General features: G+C 46.4%; 1 protein-coding gene across 2 annotated transcripts in view; it reads left to right on the top strand.

Annotated features, from left to right (window-relative positions):
* Positions 1-21,251, top strand: part of HYOU1 (hypoxia up-regulated 1) — a 34,172-nt gene that overhangs the window by 2,105 nt on the left and 10,816 nt on the right. Inside the window, exons 2-17 of one of the 2 annotated variants that reach the window (XM_077839852.1) lie at positions 28-119; positions 1,175-1,268; positions 3,125-3,203; positions 3,561-3,715; positions 5,087-5,163; positions 6,252-6,433; positions 7,152-7,267; positions 9,353-9,536; positions 10,052-10,186; positions 11,493-11,575; positions 11,676-11,808; positions 12,194-12,381; positions 13,258-13,396; positions 13,525-13,585; positions 15,674-15,756; positions 16,365-16,553. In XM_077839852.1, coding sequence (XP_077695978.1) covers positions 28-119; positions 1,175-1,268; positions 3,125-3,203; positions 3,561-3,715; positions 5,087-5,163; positions 6,252-6,433; positions 7,152-7,267; positions 9,353-9,536; positions 10,052-10,186; positions 11,493-11,575; positions 11,676-11,808; positions 12,194-12,381; positions 13,258-13,396; positions 13,525-13,585; positions 15,674-15,756; positions 16,365-16,553 — 1,990 coding nt within the window. The remainder of the gene's footprint in view (positions 1-27; positions 120-1,174; positions 1,269-3,124; positions 3,204-3,560; positions 3,716-5,086; positions 5,164-6,251; positions 6,434-7,151; positions 7,268-9,352; positions 9,537-10,051; positions 10,187-11,492; positions 11,576-11,675; positions 11,809-12,193; positions 12,382-13,257; positions 13,397-13,524; positions 13,586-15,673; positions 15,757-16,364; positions 16,554-21,251) is intronic. The other variant, XM_077839853.1, reaches the window with a different exon arrangement.

Raw genomic sequence — 21,251 nt, 5'->3', positions numbered from 1 at the left:
GAATTAATTTTTGCTGCTTATTTTCAGCAAGATATTAACAGTTTCAATGGCCAGGATGACACAAGTGCCCTTGTGGTCTCTGACCTTCCTCCTGCTGGCCTGTCTTCCATCAGAAACAGGTATGTGCACACTTTTCAGATTTTTACAACCTGATCAGTGTTTGAGGGAAGTTTTAAAAAATCTGCACATTAGGGACTAGCTGGTTCTGGGAACTGCCAGTGGGATATGCCTCCAAGATCGTGACTTGACGTCCATCCTGAAAATTATAACTATCCAGCTGTTGATTGGGGATTTTTGTGAAATGAGGTGGTAGGTTTCGGTCCTGTTCTCAGCGAACAAATGTTACATCGCAAAAAAGCAGTTAGTATTATTGGTCCCTCATTTGCAACTCAGCAGAGAAGTTAAGCATTGACTGGGTCAAGGAGACTGTATCAAGGATCCACTCCCTCCTCACCACTTGAGGAGGTCTCTGCTGGGTTGTAGGGAGGTACATCAGCAGCTGGTGCAGGGGGAGAGCTTGGGGATAGAGGATTTCTGTCTCCACGGCTCTCATTCTAATAACCTTTCACCAGCATGAAATTCACAATATTGTCTCAGGCTTCTAGTTTAAGAGAAAGAAGCATATAAAAATAAGCAATTGAACTGCAGTTTACTCAGAACTGGGGGATAAAATTAAATGGCAAACAAAATACAGAGGTGCAAGATCAAGAGATGAAGCTGACAGTCCTTGATGTAATTCTGACATGTTAGTCCTAACATTTACTGAAAATGTACGGCTTAGCACTGGTGAAGCCCAGGGATGCATGGAACTGCCCATACCTCAGAATGTTTGCAGTGTTGTTCTAGCCATGTTGGTCCCAGGATATACGAGAGACAAGGTGGTGAGGTCATTTTTTTTTTTTTTTATTGGACCAACTTCTGAAAAAGAGCTCTATGTAGCTCAAATTGTCCCTTTCTCCATCAGAAGTTGGTCTAATAAACTATATTACCTCACCCCCCTCTTGTCTTTTTCATACCTCAGAATGGTATTTCCTCACCTTCCTATGGATTCAATACTTAAGGATGACCCCACTCTTCTCCCTTTCCCAAGAGTTTGCCAAGACAACTGGCTAACTGAGAGCAGTTTCTCATGGAAAAAGTACAGCTTCTCACATCTATTCCTTTTGCGTTGCAGACGCTCTGGCTGTCATGTCCGTGGACCTGGGCAGTGAGTCAATGAAGATAGCAATCGTAAAACCTGGGGTGCCCATGGAAATCGTTTTAAACAAGTAAACTATAATTCTTCTTCTTGGTTTGGCATGTTCCCATATCAGCAAGCCTGTGAGGAGATACAGCTTATGATGGAAACTCCTATCTCTGCACCTTCTGTAAAGGCCTTCTAGACTCATTTTATTTCAGGGCTTGAAACAGCCTTTCACTACAAGGAAACTTTCCCCAGGGAATGGAGGAGCCTATGCTGTCACTATTTGCAGGATATAATCATTGATTTAGAAGAAGTATCTAGCCCTTATGATTAAGAAAACCTTCCAATTGTGACCCACATTCAAAAGATGCAGTGTCATCTTCCTGCATCTACAGTGCCTTTACTGCTTCTCAGCTTTGCCAAACGGCCCAAAGTAATGCTAAAACTGTTTGGTTGCACTGTAACTATTCAGAAACTTGTGGGCAGTAGTGAAACAGAAAAGAATCACCTGTTTCTCTCTGCTGTTGTTGACACTGGAGCTGTTCACTCGCTTAGATGATGGGAAGGGGGGGAAAAAAGCAGAGGCTGGGAGAGGGGTAGAATAGCAGAGAAACCTCCATCTTGTAGCAGTCAGCAGTCTGAAAAAGGAAGATGAGTGGATTCCCTTCCTGCTCCCCAAAGGTCAAGTGTCTGTTGGTGGGAAGAAGGAGCTCCTTCACTCCCATAGGCAGAAGGTGAGAGACTTAAGGAGTATCCGGCTTTGGAGAGGGTTCAGAGAAGAGCCAAGAGAATGACCAAAGGATTAGAAAATGTCTCATAGTGATAAACTCAAGGCGCTCAATCTATTTAGCGTAACAAAGAGAAGGTTCAGGGATGATTTCATTACAGTCTAGAAGTACCTACATTAGGAGCAAATATTTGATAATGGATTCTTTAATTTGGTAGAGAAAGGTATAACAAGATCTAATGGCTAGAAGTTGAATCTTGACAAATTCAGATTGAAATAAGGCATATTTTAACAGTGATGGTAATTAACCATTGGAACAATTTACCAAGGGTCATGCTGGATTCTTTGTCACTACCAATTTTTAAATCTAATTGGCTATTGTTTTAAATAAGATCTGTTCTAGTTCAAACAGGAATTATCTGGGGGATGTTCTATGGCCTGTATTGTATAAAACTAGATCACAATAGTCCCTTCTGGCCTTGCAATCCACAACTCTCCTAGCCAAAGGCTGATGGGAAAGATGGCTTCCCCAATGAGGTTGCAAAGAATGCTTGCAAGAGAATTGCCTCTGAACCTCGCTTGTTGGGGGTGAGTTAATCTTTTGTTTGTCTCAGGCTAGCATGTGTCAGGTAACTTTTCCAAGTTCTGACATTGCTATTCAATTACAGCCCTTCCTTGTCATGCAGCTGTCTCTTACCATCCTTCTGGAGTTAGGAGTAGAGTGTGGGGGGGAAGCTGGGTATGGTAATAGGTCATGAAGGTACTGAGAAATCAGAAGCACACTTTAGAGCTTACTTTAGAGTGGCCTTCAGCTCTGAGCCATTTGTTAGAAATTCAGGGAAGTGCTGCCTCTGGCATTCTAACGCTTTAGTTACCGTCTTCCAAGCTTCCCAGCAGTATGGAAGCAGGGATAAATCATAGATGAGTTTCAAATAGACAGGTAGAGCTACTGTAGGTGACATTGCACTGAACTGTGCAGCATCTCATTCTTGGAGAATGATCAGTTAGCACAGCAGCCCTGGAAGAAGATGCTGCTATTGAAAAACTTCAGACTAATTAATGATGAGCTATCTCTAGCACGTAGCCTCTGTTCCTGGTGGCATCTGAGTATCCTTCCTGAGTTCCTCTGCATTAAACAGTCTCAGCCTCGTCAGTGGGGGTTGTTTGCAATGAATGTCTACCTGTCATATTTTTAATCCTTTTTTCTTGCTTAGAGAGTCACATAGGAAAACGCCAGTGACTGTAGCTCTGAAAGAAAATGAGCGTCTCTTTGGCGATAGCGCGGTGGGAATGGTAAGACAACAAACCAACTCACATAAATTCCAGCTGCATGTGTTGTGTATATATACCTGTATACAAAACCCGCATTCCATGTGTATTCTCTACACTAGTCCCTTGGAGATGGGTTTCTGAGTGCCCAAGTTAAGAGATTTTACCCCCTCACCTTGTATTATTTGTCCTATGGGAACCCTAGTTACATGTGGTTTTGTCTCTGCTTTTTACCAGCCTGTAAATCTTGGCTCTCATAGCAAATATTCTTTCCCAAATATACGCACACCGTGTGAGGCTGGTTGGGAGGGGTTAAGTGAAAGTTCCCTGAGAGTCAGGACTGAGTTTTACAATTTCGGGTGACTTGCTTTCTTTCTGCAGTCCATAAAGAACCCGAAGATAGCACTCAGATATTTTCAGGACCTGCTGGGTAAACACATAGATAACCCCCAAGTGACACTGTACCGTTGGCGCTTCCCACAACACGAGCTGGTAAAGGATGAGAGGAGACAGACGGTTATCTTCAAACTGTCCCAGTGAGTGACCGACTCCAACTGCCTTCTGAGACTTTCGCTGCTGTGCTGTTGCTTATGAAACTTGCAGGGAAATGTCTCCTCTAGCATGTTGGCAGCTGACTCTCACCACTAGAGAGAGAGGCGAAATGCTGGTTTTAGCTTTCTCCGTAGCATGGCCAAGCAAGGAAAGCTTGTGGTATGTATCATTCTAGGAGAGCTGCTCCAGACAGTTACAGATGGAGGTATAAAATCTCTCTGGGAAGGAGTGGCCATTTTAAAGGCCCAGTTATTGGATTTGGAACCTGTCAGTTCAAATTCTGCCCAGGTCAGTAGTGAAAACAGTGAAGTGAGCTTGGGAGGAGAGAGGTGTCATTACAGTTCCCAGGCAGCAGGGACTGACGTCCCAAATACTGCTGCAATTGGCCATTTGCCAGTCTCAGAACAGAGACCGTTAAGATTATGGTCCCTGATGCCCCAAAGGCATCAGTCCAGCTCCAAGTAAAGCGCTTCGGTAGAGGATAGCGTGGGGAAAGGAGGGAAGCTTTCCCTGCCACTGCCTGCACTGTGCTTATTCTCTGGATAAATTAAGCACTTTGGATTCCAGGACTGTCAGCCCAGGAGGAGGGAGATGGATGGCGGATTCTCTGCATCTGAAAGGCCTTTTTCTGGTCCCCTGACCATTCGTGCATCTCTGCAGAGTTTCTCTGAATGACATCCCCCAATTCTTGGGGCAGGGATGTTGTCCAGGGTTCTCTGCACAGTGTCCTGCTTAGATCCCTTGTTTTGACCCTGTGACTTGTAACCCATCCCTGTTTGTTCCTTCTTTCTTTTCTTTTCTCTCTCTCTTCACCCCCCATCTCATCTGTGATCTGTTGATTTCTGGGTTTTATGGCACCACCTCACCACCTGAGAGTATGCGCCTCTACTTCCTTTGGTGAGCAGAGCTCACCAATCCCAACGTGTTGAATTATAACCTTCTGAAATAATAATGTTCCCACTTCATATTTATGGACGCAGGTGGTGTCTGTTTCTCACGTGGTCCCTGCTGAACTTTACATTGATGGCTTATTTTTACCATTTGGTGTGTTTAAAAGTGGAGCTTTGGGCCACATTGTCCTTGTTGAGGAGAGGGGAATACTCTCCTCTCCAAGAGCCTTGTTGCCAGTTCTATCACCCTTTTTTACTCTCTGGGGGGAAAAGCTTTTCCATATTTTTTCCCTGGATCCGATAATTCCTCAGGCTTATGTGATTTTTTGGGCTGTCATGTTGGTGCTTCATCCCATACTGCCCAGTGTTTTGTGAGAATTGCTAGAGAAGCTTTGGCTTTACAGTTGAATATAACTTTTGGTACCTGTCTGATGGAGGGTTTTATATTCTTGCCTTGTGTTGCAGTGAAATGCAGTATTCTCCAGAAGAGATACTGGGCATGGTCCTGAACTATTCACGTGGTCTGGCTGAGGAATTTGCAGGTTGGGATGATTGTTGCTTTTTTACAGTATTCATACATTGGTCAGTTTATTTTGTTTAATTTCAGAGGATGTGGAATTTACAGGGAAACTGGAGGGGACTGGGTTTGAAGGTCTCAAATGGGATGTCTTGGGGAATCAGAAACAGGATGTTGAATCATTTAACCTTTGAAGTCATAACTTTAAATCAAGCTTAAGCTGCTAATTATCCACAGTTTCTAGCTGATGGCTGTTTGGTGATGTCTTAGCCCAGTTCCTTGTGGACAAGTACCCGTGTGTTTATATATTTAAAAAAAAGTGCAAAAATCTGGTGGTTTTTTTTTAACTAGCCCTCATATTGGCACCCTCTAAAGATAATAAATATAGAGACTGAAGACTTCTTTCATCTCTAGAGCTGGTTAGGGCTTGAGGCATGGTGATAGGAATTTGGCGGGAGAGCTGCAAACTTGCCCTGCTGCCATCCACCTTATACCTGCTCTGTTGATAGATGGTTCCTTTCACCAGTGCTAATTTTTTTTTTTTAAACATATGAGTTTACCTTGGGGAATATTAATTAATAAAAGCAACTAAACCATGGACTTCTCACCGCTGTATTGTTAATCAGAAATGCCAGCAGCAATGGAAACTGCAGAAGAATTGGCTGGATCTGTTCTTACTGCTGTATTACAGGACTGTAGTTAACATACTTACAATTCAGGCAGTTGTACTAAAGGGAGTTCAAACAAGATTTTACCCCAGAGAGAATTCAGTCATCTACAGGCTGGGGTTTTGGGATCCTGGAAGACTAGACTAATTGCTGAAGTCTGAATAGATTGAACATGTTCCTTTCGCAGAAGATACTGGGAGTATGACCATCTCACAAGATGCTGTGAAGCCTGGGGGATTTGAGGTGGAAACGTTGAAACAAATTCAACTCCATTGATGACTTCTTTCAGTTTCACCTGGGCTGAAATGGACCTATAGTCTCTCTCTGCGGCGTTGACTTTGCTGTCACAATCTCCATAGTTACTTGCATGTTGATAGCTGTATTATGGAGGAGTTTTTGCACTTGCCTCTCCCATGGAAAACCTCTTCTCTTCCATGCTTTGCAGAACAACCTGTAAAGGATGCAGTGATCACCGTCCCTGTATACTTCAATCAGGCGGAGAGGAGGGCAGTCCTGCATGCAGCTCAGATGGCAGACCTGAAGGTCCTGCAGCTGATCAATGACAACACTGCTGTGGCTCTGAACTATGGGGTCTTCAGGAGGAAGGACATCAATGCCACAGCACAGGTATATGCAGCTGGTGCTGAGGTGGGGGTGCTACTGAATTCCACTTGAGTGAGTGGGAAATTTAAAAGTGACGAACTGTAAAGATGTGCTCATGCTGGTTGAGTGCTTGTCTTGGTTACTTGCTGTTACAGACCTGTCTAAGTATAGACTAAGTACAGAGCACGTGTATAAAGCAGCAGGTACATTCCTAATTGTTGCGCTTTCTGATAAGATATGAAAAGCAAAGAGGCAGTTTGTAGGGCAGAGAGTGGGGAACTGGGAGTTGGGACTCCTGGGTTCTAGTCAGCTTCACCACACTCTCTTGACTTGTTTTCCCGCCACCTCCCACCCCCTTGTAAAATGGGGCAATGATACTGACCTACCTCACTGGGGACTGGGAGGTTGTTTGTAAAATACTTGGGAGTTCCTCAGATTGAAGGAACTCCTGGTGAGAAAAGCATTCATTCTGTTTTCTACTTTATAAAATAGAAGTGTGGGAGAAATAAGGACGCACTCGGTAGGTCCGTTATTACAGGCTTCCAGTCCTCATGGCTATTGCTGCAAGTCTAATGTTGAGTAACTGTGCTTTGCTGTCTCTCAGTGGACTGGAGCAAATTTACTGAATGATCAGTGCCTGTCCCATTCCAAGCTGTGTGATCTCCAAGATCTTCTCTCCTTCCCATTCAGGGACAAAATACCCCGGAACCTTACTTCGCCTTCTCTGGTTTCTTCTTTACAGAATATCATGTTTTATGACATGGGAGCAGGAAGCACTGTATGTACGATAGTGACTTATCAGACAGTGAAAACCAAGGACTCAGGGACCCAGCCTCAGCTGCAGATTCGGGGGGTCGGGTAAGAATTTCTCTTGGGTCCCATACTTAAAAGAAAATATTTACTTTGCTGGCTCTTCTAAACACAGAATGGGCTGCATTTCGAAACTAGTTTCAAACATGAGTTTTCAGACAAAAGCTGGAGTCGGGCAGGGTGCCTTGGGTGGGAGGATTCAGTCAAAAAGTAACTTGGGTGACTTCACTTCATGCAAAGGATAGTTGGAATGTGGACATGTTGCCAAACTTTTATGTGTAGCTGATAGCGACCCTTGTGTGTATAGAGTACCGAACACTTTCTATTATAAAAGGTTCTTGTGACTATTTTTTTGAGAATTGTTTTTGACAGGTCTTTGAAATTTGACATGGACAAAAGCCTGGGGGTAGAGCTGTGCCTCTCCTTTATTCCATGAAATTCTGTTCAGGTTTTAGCTGAGTTAATAATTTTAAAAAATAAATAAATTCCCTTCTTTTGCTTCTGTTCCTCGGGGCCTACGCTGCTAACAAAGCAGCAGCAGCACCACATGCTGTAATGTAAGAACACCTGGATGCTGCCAGGGCATCTGTAGCTGTGGGGGGAAGTGGGATAGCTGGGCTGAGCTGGGCTTCCCCCGATCCAGAATGTGTCCCATCATTCACTCTGGGAGTACCACGTGGAGCAGGAGAGACCACCTCCTGGGTTTTTGATTGGGAGGGGATAAAGCTAGCTAGGCTCCCTACAACCACCTGCTAGACTCATAGGGTATAAGCATCCCATCCCCCTTCTGGGAAAACAACTTTCTCCTGCTGTCAGATAATGTAGTTAGTACAGTAGCTCAAGTGGCAACAGTCTGTGCTGTAGTGCTGAAGGTATATGATTGCTATGATATGGTGGTCACACTTGTACACAAGTCTCTCTCTCTTTTTTTTACCAAAAAAAAATAAAAACCCCTTACAAATTACATTTTTTTAAAAAAACTACATTAAAATATATTTAGTATTAAAATAAAGCACTCAAAGGTTAGGAAATGCCATATGTATAGTTGCCCATGCAATCTTAATTCAGTCTCTTTGTCCAACCCATGTACAGTACCGAATGAGGCAGGGGTTCTAGGGCTGTAGGGATAGACAGTATGTGTAATTAAAGACGGTCTCATAATGTGTATGCACAAGATTTCACAGGCAACTAAGTCTGGCGTTTGCTAGCTGGATTTACAGTTGTAAACCTAAATAACACTTTTAGCATAGTTTACTTGTATGTGAGATAGTAGAAGTTGGCTCATTGGGCTGAGGAAGTTTGACATCCTTTTGGGGAGGAGATAATACAAGGCTTGGTAGGAGCGGAAGGATGACCGTGCTATGGAGGTTGAGGGTGTCTTGCGGCTGAACATAAAAGACCACAGTGTCTTCCCGCCCATAATGTTTAAAGAACTAGTTGTAAGGAGATAACTTCGGGATCTGAGTTAGACAGAGCCTGACTTTTCAGGAGCTCATCACCTCGGGCACTTTTAGTGTGTCTGTTATGAAGCCCCTCTGCTCGAAGGCTGTTGGGGTGGTGAATTCATCTCGTTCGAATGGTGCATTTGTTCTTCTGAGCAGACACGATATCCATTCATAGTCACTCCTAGCTGAGTGTGTTGCAGTACTATTGCCTTGTGCTCAGTTTTCCATGGCTGATTGAAACCGGCTGAAAACAAGGTCTTAAATGTGTAGGGTTTAAAACTTATTGGGGGATAGACACCTTTAGAATTCCATGTGATGATGTAAAGAGAAATATCAGGAACAACTAGCCTCATGCAGCTGCGAGGGCTCGAGTTTTTTGATCAGTGATATTAAAAGCCAAACTTTTATGTTTAAAGTCACGTTGTTGTTTATAAAGCAAAGCCATGCACTGGAACTTCGTGTGGAGAGAATTGTGTAGCATTCAGGATTGCATGCAATCCCTCTTTGCAGCATATTGTTCTTGTTATAAATGGTTTGCAGTTGAGAGAATTCTTGCATGCTCTTGTAAAATCCAGGCCAGCTCTGGAACTCTCTTCTGGGTGGGGAAGGTACTTGTAACTCCAGGTTCCATTATTGACTTAATCCATCCAGGCTAAGTGTCTGCTTCTGGTTCCTATTCTCTGCTCAGATTCGACCGCACCCTAGGGGGATTGGAGATGGAGCACCGGCTCCGGGATTACCTGGTGAAACTCTTCAACAAGCAGCAGCCTTCAAAAGATGTTCGGCAGAATCTCCGGGCCATGGCTAAGCTGCTAAAGGAGGCCAACCGCCTGAAAACTATCCTGAGTGCTAATGCTGACCATGTGGCCCAGGTATGTCCCTGTGCTGCAGGAAATCCCCCTTCCTCAGGAACCGGGATGACTTGGGTTAAGAGTGAGCCTGGGAGAGCTCTGTCTCTCTGCTTTACGTAATCTTTACACTACAATGTTCTCTCCCTCCACCCTTGCCCAGGAGACTCCAATGCTGGTGGCTTTTCTAAACTGATTTCGCTTAACAAGCAGCAAAATCCAGGTTCTCACCAGTTTGTCCATCATGTTACTAGTTTTGAGAAATGTTTAGACCTTTGCAGGAGATTAGGAGAAGTCTGTCCCTAAATGGCTACCAGGAGCATGAGATTTAGACAGCTGTTACATCCAAGGCACCATGTCTTGTGTCCCTCCAGCACCGGGAGAGGGATGGGGATGTAAAAGGATAGGCTGCATTCTTAAGGTGCAGTGGAGTGTCTGGAACACATAAGCTAACCCAGTAGGAGTCGGAAAAATGTTAGCTTGGAGAATGCTGTGTGATGTGAAGCTGATGGCTTTTTCCTCTCTGACTTCCTGGACAGATTGAGGGACTATTGGATGACGTGGACTTCAAGGCCAAGGTCTCCAGGCAAGAGTTTGAGAACTTGTGCTCCGACTTATTCCAGCGGGTTCCAGGGCCTGTGCTACAGGCCCTGAGCAGCGCAGAGATGAACCTGGTAGGTCCAGGGATACTTCGATAAATGTGGGGTCCTCTGATGCTGAGCTGCTGTTGCATCACAACCATTGCTGTTTGAGAGGGGTCTGGTTTGGGAAGGTAACTCACCCTGCTGAGAAGTGCAGGCTTCTGTCTTCCTGAGGGCAGAGGTGGCAGTGCAGAAGTTACCACATTGCCATGTGTAATGGGGGTTTACCCCCATCACCAGCAAGGCAAGGGAAAAGACCACCCCCCCACCCCCCCCCCGTTAGTCATGCTCCGTACTGTGGGGGAGGGGGAGAGAGTTTAACTAATTACCCCCTGGACAGAGGAGGCAGAGCTAAGCTTTATAAGTAGCTTGAAGGAACTCAGTTTGGGGGACATGGAGAGGAGACAGGTCTCTCTGAAGGAGAGGAGTCCTGAGCTAGGGCCTACAAGATTCAAGAAATTGAAGTCAGGTGAATTATATTTTGTTTAAAGCTGAACCCCAGAAGGGGAATGGATTGTTGAATGACATGGACAGAGGGCTGCGTCACAGAAGACTCTCTGAAGGAGTCCAGGGAAGAGACAGGTTGGGCATGGTCCACAAGGCTGAGAAATTTGAGGGGGTTGAGGGCATGCACTTACACCATGTCAAACAGGTTTCTGTGATTGCCATGTGGACTGGTTGCCTATGAGCTAGGGATTTGGATCAGGGTTTTACTGACTATTAAAAAGCCCTTAATTTTGAGGACTTCAGAATCTGTCTCCCCCACATCTCTTGGAGGCATCTGAGGTTGGCCTAACTTTCACCATAGATCAGGAATCTCATCTCTGGATGTCTCTCCAGAGGGCACATGCCTGACTGGTTATGGCCAGATGTGACTATCTTCAGAGAGACATTTCATTTCATTTGTTCGATGCTTAGCTTCTAAGGTGGCAGGTGCCTTAGCCTCTTTGCTTCAGCACTTTTCATGGCTGTGGTTTCTATCTCCTCTTCTCTGGACCACTGTTTCAATAACTGGCTCCTCTGGTATGGAGCCTGATCTGGGTTTGATTTTTGTTAAATAAAGTGCGGCGTCCCAGATGCTGGAGACAGCTGCTCTGTAAATCACTCATGTCTGTTGGGCCTGATCTTGAAGTACTCACTCAGGCACAACTACTTTGGGAATTTACTGAAATAAGGACTTAAGATTTTTGGACCCCAGTCTTGTTTTGGAGAACAGGGTTGGTAGTGGACTGCTTGCAGAGCACTAAACAGTGGATGGTGGGGGGATACTGAAGCAGTGAACTTGGCTTTTCCAAAAATACATTCTCAAGGCAGAAACTGATTGTCTGTGAACTCCTAGGATGAAATTGACCAGGTGATTCTAGTGGGAGGTGCCACCCGAGTCCCCAAAGTGCAGGAGATTTTGCTGAAAGCCGTGGGCAAGTAAGTAAATGAGGCCTCTCTGCCACATGCCTTTTCTCAACAACCTTGTGTTTGTACTAGTGATAGAGAAGCTTGCATATCCCTCCCCCTTGCTTTGCAGAGATGAACTGGGGAAGAACATCAATGCAGACGAGGCTGCTGCTATGGGTGCAGTCTACCAGGCGGCTGCTCTGAGCAAAGCCTTTAAGGTCAAGCCCTTCATTGTTCGGGATGCAGCTATCTTCCCCATCCAGGTGAGCTTCCCCTGTTGTCTCTTTTCGGGAGGAGGGTATAGTGTGGGGTGGCATTGGGAGAAGTGATTATAAATAAACAATGGGACCTTGAGGCACTGGAATGGCATTAGGAAAACCTACAGGTTTTAGTGCTGAAGGGGAAATGGTGCTCAGTCTGGAATCGTATGTGGAGCCACTGGAAGGAATGATGCTAAAGTATTCACCCTGGGTGCATTGGGCAAGTCTCTCACTTCTTTATCTGGTAACATGGGGTAATGCTTACAGTCCCCATAAGGTGGGTAAGGATTGTCTACCAAGTGCTTTGGAATCCAGTGATCAAAGATGCAAGGTAGGGCAAAATCTTCCTGTTAGTGTCTGATTGTCTGCCTTTGCTCACATGATGCAGGTGGAGTTCACCCGCGAAGTTGAGGAGGAGGATAAATCCAAGAGCTTGAAGCACAACAAGCGAATTTTGTTCCAGCGCATGGCACCATATCCACAGCGCAAGGTCATCACCTTCAACCGCTACACAGATGACTTTGAATTCTATGTCAACTACGGAGACTTGGCTTTCCTGAGCCAGGATGACCTGCGGTGAGTGGTGATAGGCATTTGCACAGACTTGCCTCCAGGCTGATAGGTGCTTCGCTGGAGAAGTTTGCATGCAGATGGATGGCCAAAGATGCACAATTTCAGAATCTTTGCTGCAATCCTTATATAACTGAGAAAGCCAAGTAGTTATCTAACATCGCAGTAGCGAGAAGTTTCCTCTCCGCTCTAACTGGTCCCTAGCTGGCATTTTCACTAGAAGGGCCAAGGGTTAAAGGACCTGTTGCTACTGCGGTAGTACTGTGGAGACTCAACTCCCCTTTCATTCTAGAGCTAGTACTTCCAGGTCAGGCCTATTGGGGGAGGGCAGTATGGGGAAAGCTCACACTTCCACTGCCTCAGGGCTGCCTGTTCTGTGGACGGATGATTCTAGTCCCCAAGACAGTTGTTCTGACACCTTTTGCCAGCACTAACTTCTCTTTTGTATGTGTGCAGACTCCCTCTCTGGCTATCCCAGCTCTGGTTCTTGGGCTCACTTGTTGAGTCTGTGACCTTCCCATCAGAAACAACTGATTACCATAGGGCATTGGTGTGAAGAAGTACCCTGCTTTCTGTTGCCTGTTCAGACACTTTGCCAGTGAGTGGCATTGGAACGGTTGCAATATGGCAGATGGGGTGGGGGGTCCCAATTTGTGTGTGTAACTGACGCTAAGTGTGTGAACCAATATGAATGACACCAGAAATGGCAGCCTGTTCAGTGTCTGGAATTTGGCTGAAGCTCCAAAGTGGGGCAGAGCTGGGAGTATATTGGGGACAATGCTGAAGTAAAGTTGGGGAAGAGGGATGGCTGCCCACTTTGCAGTTTAGGCTTCTTTGGTTGGTGTCTGTTCATTCTCTCAATCTTGCCTTGGTTCCCCCCAGAGCCTTTGGGTCCTTGAATCTCACCATTGTGAGGCTGAAAGGAGTCGGGGATAGTTTCAGGAAGCACTCAGATTATGAGTCCAAAGGCATCAAAGCTCACTTCAATCTGGATGAGAGTGGAGTGCTTAGCCTTGACCGGGTAAGTGCCAGCCAGCTAGTGCCATCTATGTTCTCCTCCCTTCCTTGTGCAGTCTCCCTATCCTATCTCTACAGGTGCTGCTAAGAGACCTTTTTTTAAATATATTCTCTCATTGTGTCTACTTCCAGGTGGAGTCTGTATTTGAAACTGTAGTGGAGGACAAACCAGAGGAGGAGTCAACATTAACAAGTAAATACACTGTACTGTTCACGTTTTGTATTCAGACCAGCTGTTGCTTTGAAATCATCATAACTCCAACAGTTAACTGCACCACATTTCTCTGAAAGAGACAGGTCTGGCAGCTGGGGACAAGTGACCAATTAAGTGAAGTACTCTGACGCTCCCCACAGGTACCCAGGGTTGTGAGGCACTTCACAATTACTTGCCCTTAGTGTGAAGCAGTCTTATCTATGCATGTTGTAACTCAGCTTCCTGAAACCAACAGCCTCTGGCAACACAAGCACTATAGGCACCCCCCGCGCCGCCCCCCCCCCCCCCCCAAGACCTCAGAGCATTTCCTGTGGTGCCCAGCTGTTAACCATTGGCCGCTCACAGAAATTATCCAGTTTGCTATCTCTAAGGGAACAAAATTAAACACAGCCCGAGTGTTACAACTCGGGATCAGGTGCTTCGTAACACCATAGCACAGAGATATATTTATAATGAAAACAATCATAAGTTGTTGAAAGCTGAGATTGAAGTAGCAGCAAGAATAATAATGGAAACAGAAATGTTTCCATGTAAAACAAAAAGTATAACATGCTTGGTAGAACCTAAACTTAACTTACTTACTTAATTAACAAGTTTCAGAGTAACAGCCGTGTTAGTCTGTATTCGCAAAAAGAAAAGGAGTACTTGTGGCACCTTAGAGACTAACCAATTTATTTGAGCATGAGCTTTCGTGAGCTACAGCTCACTTCATCGGAGTTCCTCATCCCTCAACGTCTCTAGCCAACCTGGCTGAGATTCCTCTATAATGAATGCAAAAAGCACTGTTTTTGCTTCCTCGCTGAGGGATAATGGGATCCTTTTCCTTATATCACACCAAAAATCCATTGTTTGTCCCCTGAGTCAGGATTACCCCGGGGCTTACTCCCTGGTGTGCTGACTTCATATCTCACGTTGATTTCATATGCAAACAGACCTTCTGTTGTGTTGGCTCACAGTGTTTAATGTACATGTGAACTGAGGCAGACAGGTGAATAGACTCCTTTTTGTCTGTCAAAAACCTGTCTGTCAAACTTACTTTGATTCAGACTTAAAATGTGTATTTTCAAGCCTATATGCGCATAACTCCTTACATAGCTACAGTGCATATGTTTTGCAATTTTATATAACTGACCAGTGAGATCCTGGTTTTCATTTAAGATCTTACATGATGTTCTTTATAGATAAATACTACAAAAGTAGTATGCTAGGTGTGTAGTGAGGTTGACAGGCCTGATGGGATTTGTTAAAGAACAGTGAATTCTTTTGGCACTGAGGAATCCTTAGGGTCGCAAGTACCTGCCTATTATGTTAGCAGATCCAAAATAACTTAATGGCCCTGAGCATGTGCTTCTAGGTGAGGGGGCAAGTCTCCCTGAAAGCGTCATGCACGCTCCTAAGGTGCCCATCAGTACAACATCCGGGTATGCACCACATGCATGAGTAATACAAGGGAGCTGCATTTTCACCTTCCTCAGTGAAGGGGTGTATTTAGAAGGAAACAAATCCCTTTACTTTTGTCTTGAGGGCAGCAGTGGAAGTCTTGCACATCTGGTGCTTCGCACTCTCCCTCCTCGTTGGTTGGGCCGTGATGCCACTGACTGGAAGCTTTCCATTGTCCTGCTTTGAGGGCAACTGCAGAGACTTATAGCTGGTGTGTAGGAAGGAGGGATGAGAGTGCATATGGGTGGAGGTTTCCTAGGGAAGTGAACAGTGGAAAACTCTATCACCGTTTGGAGAGGCAGATTCCAGGTTATGCTTTTGCAGAGATGAGGGCCCAGTAGTTTGTATACAGGAGGATGTGCAGGGAGGGAAAGAGCTAGCAATGGTAGTGCAAGAGTTTTTACAGCAAATATTGTCAGGATCCCAGGCTGCCCATGGATTACTGTTGGACCTTGGAGAGGCACTTATACAGAATTCATGATTTTAAAATCAAGAAAATCTGAGTTACCAAACCCCTGACTGATGCATGTCACTCCCTCCTGCTGTTGCTGTTCTTCCTCCTCCTCTCACACTGTCCTCCAGACTGCTTCAAAGACTGACATTTTGAGTTATTTTTTTCTCCTGCAGAACTTGGCAACACAATCTCTAGCCTGTTTGGAGGAGGAGGTCCTACACTGGAAACGGGAGAGAACCTGACAGAGACTGTTCAGGTGAGGTGCTGGCTTTGATGGGAAGATGGGACTCCGACTGGATGCAGTCCTGGCTGCAAAATAGAGGAGGCAGTAATTAAACACAAACAAAATCAGGGTGACCAGCAGGACACCAAGATTAAAAACTACACATTGTAGAAGTTTGTACATGTCTCAAAGTCTAATGCTGCGTTAAAAATAAACATACAGGCCTTCTGGTGGCAGTCCCTTGGGCAAATGCTGCCAAGGCTGCTTCCCTGATGAAGTCTCTTTCTCTGTCATTCCAGTCTCCTTTCTGGAGCCTCGCTGTGTAGGCTACACTCTCCTGCATCTCATCATTATAGGCTCTTGGCAGGTTCTCCTGCTACACAGAACACTTGGGCCTGGCTGCTCCTGTGTTGCCAATAGGAGTCTGTTTTCTTTCCCAGGAATAGAAAAGGGTTGTGGTTCCAAGGTGATATGGTGACTTTCTTAAAGTCATCACTGGCCTGCCCAGTCCCTGTTCTTCTCTTGTAGCCTTTGTGCCATGTTGAATGCCAAGCTTCCGGTATGAGCCTGCCCTGTCTGTGTGACACATCTGCATGGGATTTCCATTAAAAAACTGTGGCACTTTCCTCCCTGCTGCCCAGGAGGAAGAGGAGAGCCAGGCAGAAACAGGAAAAGAACAGGGGGAGAAACCAGACCAGAAGGAGGGAGAAGGGACAGTGAGCGAGGAGCAAGGGGAAGAGAAGCAGCAGCCATCTTCAATGCAGGATAAAGCAGAAGCTGTCCCTCCAGAAGCAGAGAGACAGGAGGAAGGAGAAAAAACAGCATCTCAGGTGAGCAGCTGACTCTGCAAAGGGAGACTGCCTAAAATGGTGACATTATGTGCAGTTGTACCTCAGGACTGGGATCTAACTGGAAATAATAGGGGAGGATGTGAGAGATTCTACCCCATGTGCGCAGGCTGAGCACCACAGCTTTGTTCCTGCTCACTATCTCTGAAAATAAACCCTTAACCGACAAGCCACTGAAATAAATCCTTGCTCCTTAGGGGCGGAAGTGGGGAGTGACCTTCACTCAGGGTCTGAAGCTGAGTGTTGGGAGACCCCTTGCCAAAGTTCACTTGAGTTGTTGGAGTTTTCCCTGCAGAGAACCCTTTCCCTTGACATTTGCCTCATCCTCAGAAGGATGTGTTCAGTATTGCTTCCCATTGCCCTTTGGATTTCATAGAATCATAGAATATCAGGGTTGGAAGGGACCCCTGAAGGTCATCTAGTCCAACCCCCTGCTCGAAGCAGGACCAATTCCCAGTTAAATCATCCCAGCCAGGGCTTTGTCAAGCCTGACCTTAAAAACTTCCAGGGAAGGAGATTCCACCACCTCCCTAGGCAACGCATTCCAGTGTTTCACCACCCTCTTAGTGAAAAAGTTTTTCCTAATATCCAATCTAAACCTCCCCCACTGCAACTTGAGGCCATTACTCCTCGTTCTGTCATCTGCTACCATTGAGAACAGTCTAGAGCCATCCTCTTTGGAACCCCCTTTCAGGTAGTTGAAAGCAGCTATCAAATCCCCTCTCATTCTTCTCTTCTGCAGGCTAAACAATCCCAACTCCCTCAGCCTCTCCTCATAAGTCATGTGTTCTAGACCCCTAATCATTTTTGTTGCCCTTCGCTGGACTCTCTCCAATTTATCCACATCCTTCTTGTAGTGTGGGGCCCAAAACTGGACACAGTACTCCAGATGAGGCCTCACCAATGTCGAATAGAGGGGGACGATCACGTCCCTCGATCTGCTCGCTATGCCCCTACTTATACATCCCAAAATGCCATTGGCCTTCTTGGCAACAAGGGCACACTGCTGACTCATATCCAGCTTCTCGTCCACTGTCACCCCTAGGTCCTTTTCCGCAGAACTGCTGCCTAGCCATTCGGTCCCTAGTCTGTATCGGTGCATTGGATTCTTCCGTCCTAAGTGCAGGACCCTGCACTTATCCTTATTGAACCTCATCAGATTTCTTTTGGCCCAATCCTCCAATTTGTCTAGGTCCTTCTGTATCCTATCCCTCCCCTCCAGCGTATCTACCACTCCTCCCAGTTTAGTATCGTCCGCAAATTTGCTGAGAGTGCAATCCACACCATCCTCCAGATCATTTATGAAGATATTGAACAAAACCGGCCCCAGGACCGACCCCTGGGGCACTCCACTTGACACTGGCTGCCAACTAGACATGGAGCCATTGATCACTACCCGTTGAGCCCGACAGTCTAGCCAGCTTTCTACCCACCCTATAGTGCATTCATCCAGCCCATACTTCCTTAACTTGCTGACAAGAATACTGTGGGAGACCGTGTCAAAAGCTTTGCTAAAGTCAAGAAACAATACATCCACTGCTTTCCCTTCATCCACAGAACCAGTAATCTCATGATAAAAGGCGATTAGATTAGTCAGGCATGACCTTCCCTTGGTGAATCCATGCTGGCTGTTCCTGATCACTTTCCTCTCATGCAAGTACTTCAAGATTGATTCTTTGAGGACCTGCTCCATGATTTTTCCAGGGACTGAGGTGAGGCTGACTGGCCTGTAGTTCCCAGGATCCTCCTTCTTCCCTTTTTTAAAGATTGGCACTACATTAGCCTTTTTCCAGTCATCCGGGACTTCCCCGGTTCGCCACGAGTTTTCAAAGATAATGGCCAATGGCTCTGCAATCACAGCCGCCAATTCCTTCAGCACTCTCGGATGCAACTCGTCTGGCCCCATGGACTTGTGCACGTCCAGCTTTTCTAAATAGTCCCTAACCACCTCTATCTCCACAGAGGTTCTGGCCATCTCTTCCCCATTTTGTGATGCCCAGCGTAGCAGTCTGGGAGCTGACCTTGTTAGTGAAAACAGAGGCAAAAAAAGCATTGAGTACATTAGCTTTTTCCACATCCTCTGTCACTAGGTTGCCTCCCTCATTCAGTAAGGGGCCCACACTTTCCTTGGCTTTCTTCTTGTTGCCAACATACCTGAAGAAACCCTTCTTGTTACTCTTGACATCTCTCGCTAGCTGCAGCTCCAGGTGCGATTTGGCCCTCCTGATTTCATTCCTACATGCCCGAGCAATATTTTTATACTTTTCCCTGGTCATATGTCCAACCTTCCACTTCTTGTAAGCTTCTTTTTTATGTTTAAGATCCGCTAGGATTTCACCGTTAAGCCAAGCTGGTCGCCTGCCATATTTACTATTCTTTCGACTCATTGGGATGGTTTGTCCCTGTAACCTCAACAGGGATTCCTTGAAATACAGCCAGCTCTCCTGGACTCCTTTCCTCTTCAAGTTAGTCCCCCAGGGGATCCTGGCCATCCGTTCCCTGAGGGAGTCGAAGTCTGCTTTCCTGAAGTCCAGGGTCCGTATCCTGCTGCTTACCTTTCTTCCCTGCGTCAGGATCCTGAACTCAACCAACTCATGGTCACTGCCTCCCAGATTCCCATCCACTTTTGCTTCCCCCACTAATTCTACCCGGTTTGTGAGCAGCAGGTCAAGAAAAGCGCCCCCCCTAGTTGGCTCCTCTAGCACTTGCACCAGGAAATTGTCCCCTACGCTTTCCAAAAACTTCCTGGATTGTCTATGCACCGCAGTATTGCTTTCCCAGCAGATATCAGGAAAATTAAAGTCACCCATGAGAATCAGGGCATGCGATCTAGTAGCTTCCGTGAGCTGCCGGAAGAAAGCCTCATCTACCTCATCCCCCTGGTCCGGTGGTCTATAGCAGACTCCCACCACTACATCACTCTTGTTGCACACACTTCTAAACTTAATCCAGAGACACTCAGGTTTTTCTACAGTTTCGTACCGGAGCTCTGAGCAGTCATACTGCTCCCTTACATACAGTGCTACTCCCCCACCTTTTCTGCCCTGCCTGTCCTTCCTGAACAGTTTATAACCATCCATGACAGTACTCCAGTCATGTGAGTTATCCCACCAAGTCTCTGTGATTCCAATCACATCATAGTTCCTTGACATCACCAGGACCTCCAGTTCTCCCTGCTTGTTTCCAAGGCTTTGTGCATTCGTATATAAGCACTTGAGATAACCTGCTGATCGCCCCTCATTCCCAGTATGAGGCAGGAGCCCTCCCCTCACAGACATTTCTGCCTGTGCTTCCTCCCGGTATCCCTCTTTCCCACTTACCTCAGGGCTTTGGTCTCCTTCCCCCGGTGAACCTAGTTTAAAGCCCTCCTCACTAGGTTAGCCAGCCTGCTGGCAAAGATGCTCTTCCCTCTCTTCGTAAGATGGAGCCCGTCTCTGCCCAGCACTCCTCCTTCATGGAACACCATCCCATGGTCAAAGAATCCAAAGCCTTCTCTCCGACACCACCTGCGTAGCCATTCATTGACTTCCACGATTCGAAGGTCCCTACCCAGGCCTTTTCCTTCCACGGGGAGGATGGACGAGAACACCACTTGCGCCTCAAACTCCTTTATCCTTCTTCCCAGAGCCACGTAGTCCGCAGTGATCCGCTCAAGGTCATTCTTGGCAGTATCATTGGTGCCCACGTGGAGAAGCAGGAAGGGGTAGCGATCCGAGGGCTTGATGAGTCTCGGCAGTCTCTCCGTCACATCGCGAATCTTAGCCCCCGGCAAGCAGCAGACTTCTCGGTTTTCCCGGTCAGGGCGGCAGATAGATGACTCAGTCCCCCGGAGGAGAGAGTCCCCGACCACCACCACCCACCTTCTCCTCTTGGGAGTGGTGGTCGTGGAACCCCCAACCTCAGGACATCGCATCTCATGCCTTCCAACCAGCGGAATCTCCTTCTGCTTTCTCGCCCCAGACATATCATCTGGTCCACTCTCCGCAACGGTACCTGCGGAGAGAACATGAAAGCGGTTAGTTACCTGTGTCTGTGTTACTGGAACCCGGACATTCCGCTTACCTCTTCTGGAGGTCACATGTTGCCAAGCTTCTTCACTGGCCTCTTGGCTCCTCTGTGCAACCTGTTCTATATCTTTAGAGCTTTGTGCCCCTAGAAGCCTATCCTGAGTTTTGTCTAGAAAATCCTCAGTTTCTCGTATGCAACGCAGGGTCGTTATCTGTTGCTCCAGACCTTCAATCTTCTCTTCCAATATGGAGACCAGCTTGCACTTTGTACAGACAAAGTCGCTTCTGTCCTGTGGAAGAAAGACAAACATGGCACATCCAGTGCAGGTCACAACAGCTGAACCCCCCCCTTCCATATCACCTTCCTACTATGAGCTTCCTCAGAGCAGTTTGCAAGACATAAGCCTCACTGGGCTCACTCCAGGCGAACTCCCAGGCAAACTCCTGCTGTGAGCTGCTCTGCTGTCCCCGCTGCTCAGCTGGTTCGCTGCCGCTCAGCTGGTTCGCGAAGCTCTGGCTATTTTTATACCAATCCACTCTCTCCTTCCAAGGCCACTTTACATTTGATCCTTATCTTGCTGTGTTGTACCTACAGTGCCATTCTGAGCTGGTAACTGCAAAGCTGTTGTGTGCGAAAGTCTATGAGAGGCAGTCATGCACTGTTCTGAATAAA

Source organism: Eretmochelys imbricata, chromosome 22 (assembly GCF_965152235.1).
Source record: "Eretmochelys imbricata isolate rEreImb1 chromosome 22, rEreImb1.hap1, whole genome shotgun sequence".
NCBI lineage: Eukaryota > Metazoa > Chordata > Testudines > Cheloniidae > Eretmochelys > Eretmochelys imbricata.
This window is presented reverse-complemented; position numbering and strand designations above follow the sequence as displayed.